The 3,148-nt window shown below is 50.9% G+C and overlaps 1 protein-coding gene across 1 annotated transcript; it reads left to right on the plus strand.

Moving 5' to 3' along the window:
- The first annotated feature begins 6 nt into the window (after positions 1-6).
- LOC104820338 (probable inactive receptor kinase At1g48480) lies at positions 7-2,462 on the plus strand. The gene is made up of 2 exons (XM_010550736.1): positions 7-1,454; positions 1,676-2,462. Exons 1-2 carry the CDS (start codon positions 83-85, stop codon positions 2,230-2,232), a joined length of 1,929 nt encoding a protein of 642 aa, XP_010549038.1. The 5' UTR covers positions 7-82; the 3' UTR covers positions 2,233-2,462.
- Positions 2,463-3,148: the final 686 nt, after the last annotated feature.

Here is a 3,148-nt window from a genome sequence, read left to right on the forward strand (position 1 = left end):
CCGCTCTCCCGCGCTCTCTCTCTCTCTCTCTCTCTCTCTCTCTCTCTCTAGGGTTTGCCTCCCCTTCCGCCTTGAACCCACAATGCGGATCTTCCCCTCCCCTTCCATGGCGGCTCTCTCCATCTTCCTCTGGGCTTTCCTCCTTTCTCTGCCTCCGTCTTCTCAGCAGGATCTCTCCACCGACAGAGCCGCTCTTCTCTCCCTCCGCTCCGCCGTTGGCGGCCGCACATTTCGCTGGAACGTATCTCAGCTCACTCCATGCAACTGGGCCGGCGTCACATGTGAAGCCGACCGCGTCACCGTCCTCCGTCTCCCCGGCGTCGCCCTCTCCGGCCGTATTCCTGAGGGTATTTTTGGTAATCTGACTCGGCTCCGCACTCTGAGCCTCCGCCTCAACTCCCTCGTCGGCTCCCTCCCTTCGGATCTCAGTCGCTGCTCTGACCTCCGTCACCTCTATCTTCAGGGTAACATGTTCTCCGGCGAGATTCCCTCGCTCCTGTTCGGTCTCAGGGACCTCGTCAGAATAAATCTAGCCGGTAACAATTTCACCGGCGAGATCTCTCCTGGGTTCAACAACCTCACGAGGCTGAAGACTCTCTACCTGGAGAACAACCAGCTGTCCGGCTCGCTCCCGGACTTGGATTTGCCGTTGGATCAGTTCAATGTCTCTAATAACATGTTGAACGGATCCATACCCAATAATCTGCGGAAGTTCGAGTCGGACTCCTTCCTGGGCACTTCCCTCTGCGGCAAACCACTCGACGTCTGCCCGGACGAAGGAACTGTTCCCAGTCAACCCACTTCCAGTGGAAGGCCCGGGACAGTTGACGAAAAGGAGGGAAAGAAGAAGAAGAAGTTATCAGGCGGCGCGATTGCTGGAATCGTCATCGGATGCGTTGTGGGTTTCGCGCTACTAGTGCTGATATTGATGGTCCTCTGCCGGAAGAAGGGCAAAGAGAGATCGAGGGCAGTCGACATTCCCTCCATCAAGCAGCAAGAGGTCGAAATTCCCGGCGACAAACCGGCAGGGGAGGCCGCAGAGAGCGCAAACTATGGCAGTGGGTACTCGGTGGCAGCTGCCGCGGCCGCGGCAATGACGGGTAACGCGAAAGGCGGGGAAGCGAACGGTTCTGGGGCGAAGAAGCTGGTGTTTTTCGGGAACGCGACAAGGGTTTTCGATCTGGAGGACCTGTTGAGAGCGTCGGCGGAGGTTCTGGGGAAAGGGACGTTTGGAACGGCGTACAAGGCGGTGCTGGACGCGACGACAGTGGTGGCGGTGAAGAGACTGAAGGACGTGACAATGGAGGAGAGAGAATTCAGGGAGAAAATCGAGGCAGTGGGTGCGATGGATCATGAGAACTTGGTGCCACTTAGGGCATATTATTACAGCAGGGACGAGAAGCTGCTTGTCTACGACTTCATGCCTATGGGAAGCTTGTCTGCTTTGTTACATGGTCAGTCATCTCATTCTTTGTGTTCTTATTGAGAAGAAGGTATTGTTGAATTTGTTTGTGACTTTGATTGAAAAGGCTGTGTTTTAACATATGATTAGCTCAATCTGTGTACTGAATCCTAATTGGGTGCAACCCATAAGCTTGATTGGCTGTCACAGAGGAGGTGGTCTGGTGAACATTAACAATGCCAAATTCTGAAGTTCCTTATTTGTCTGTTATAGGAAACAAAGGAGGTGGTCGGAGTCCATTGAGCTGGGAAATGAGAGCAGGAATAGCCCTAGGGGCGGCTCGTGGCTTGAACTACCTTCACTCGCAATGCTCTCACGGGAATGTAAAGTCATCGAACATCCTCCTAAGCAAAGCCAACGAAGCCCGTGTCTCTGATTTCGGACTGGCACAGCTGGTGGGACTCTCCTCTGCAACTCCGAACCGGGGGACAGGGTACCGTGCGCCAGAAGTAACAGACCCGAAGAGAGTGTCACAGAAGGCAGACGTGTACAGCTTCGGGGTGGTGCTGCTGGAGCTGATAACAGGGAAAGCGCCTGGGAATTCCGAGGAAGGGGTTGATTTGCCGAGGTGGGTGCTGTCGGAGGAGTTGAGGAGGGAGGAGTTGTTCGACTCAGAACTGCTCAGCCATGAGGCCGAGGCTGAGGAGATGCTGCAGCTCGGGATAGAATGCACGGCTCAGCATCCGGACAAACGACCGACCATGGACGACGTCGTAACCAGGATCATGAGCTTGAAGCGAACGGAAAGTGTCGAGAACGAGGGTCTGTGATTCTAACGCTTTCAGTGAATGAGTGGGGAGGGAGCGGCAAATGCAAATATGCAATGTGTTGTGTGTGTGTGGGTTGGTTTAGATTAGATGCGGTTTCTATCTGTCTTTTTTCTTTTCCATTGTTCAGTCATGATGAGATTTGGTGCATGAGGGAATGGGGAGGTGGAGGTGGTGGTTGTAATTATTACCCACTTGCTTCTTTATTTATCAATTTGTTTTTCAGCTTTTTCTTTCTGTCTGGATTAAAAGCAAATGTATATTTTATTTTATTTGTGGGTTTGCATGGAATAAGGAAAGCACCCAAATCTCGAAGTTTCACGCTTTACCCCCACGCGTGCAAGACAACTTATTACCATAAATACAACACCAAACCATCCTTTTTTTCCGAACAAAATAGGGAATGGGTGGGGATGTAGTGTAGGATGCTTAATTAGATGAGGAGAGGGAGGGACCATACGAGAAACACCAAAAGGGCCAAACCCAAGAGATATGATTGATTCCTTTTGTTTTTTTTATTAGGAATGTTGTCATATGTTACAAATTATATCAGAGAATGAGTCCCCCACCCACGACCTAACCTCTCTGGTTCTCTTCTTGGTTGCCATTCTTTTGTTTGATCTATGTAATGTACCGACAATTTCAAAGTCCCAAAGAGAAATCTCATTCATTAAGGGAGAGGTTTAGTTCAGAGGCTAATACCACAAAAGTCCATTGGGAGACCTATCTCTCACCCCCCCCCCTACTTACATAGCAGCAGCATTCTCCCCATATCCTGATTCTGACAAAAGCCAATCCTCTCAACAACAATTGTCCCCCATGTCCGTGGCGACCATTGCTTCATAGTGAACGTTTTGATTCCCAAAGATCTCAGGTTTGTTTCAATTTCACTTTCCTGCTGTTAAACTTTGTGTCTACA

Source organism: Tarenaya hassleriana, unplaced genomic scaffold (assembly GCF_000463585.1).
Source record: "Tarenaya hassleriana unplaced genomic scaffold, ASM46358v1 Cleome30, whole genome shotgun sequence".
Taxonomy (NCBI): Eukaryota; Viridiplantae; Streptophyta; class Magnoliopsida; order Brassicales; family Cleomaceae; genus Tarenaya; species Tarenaya hassleriana.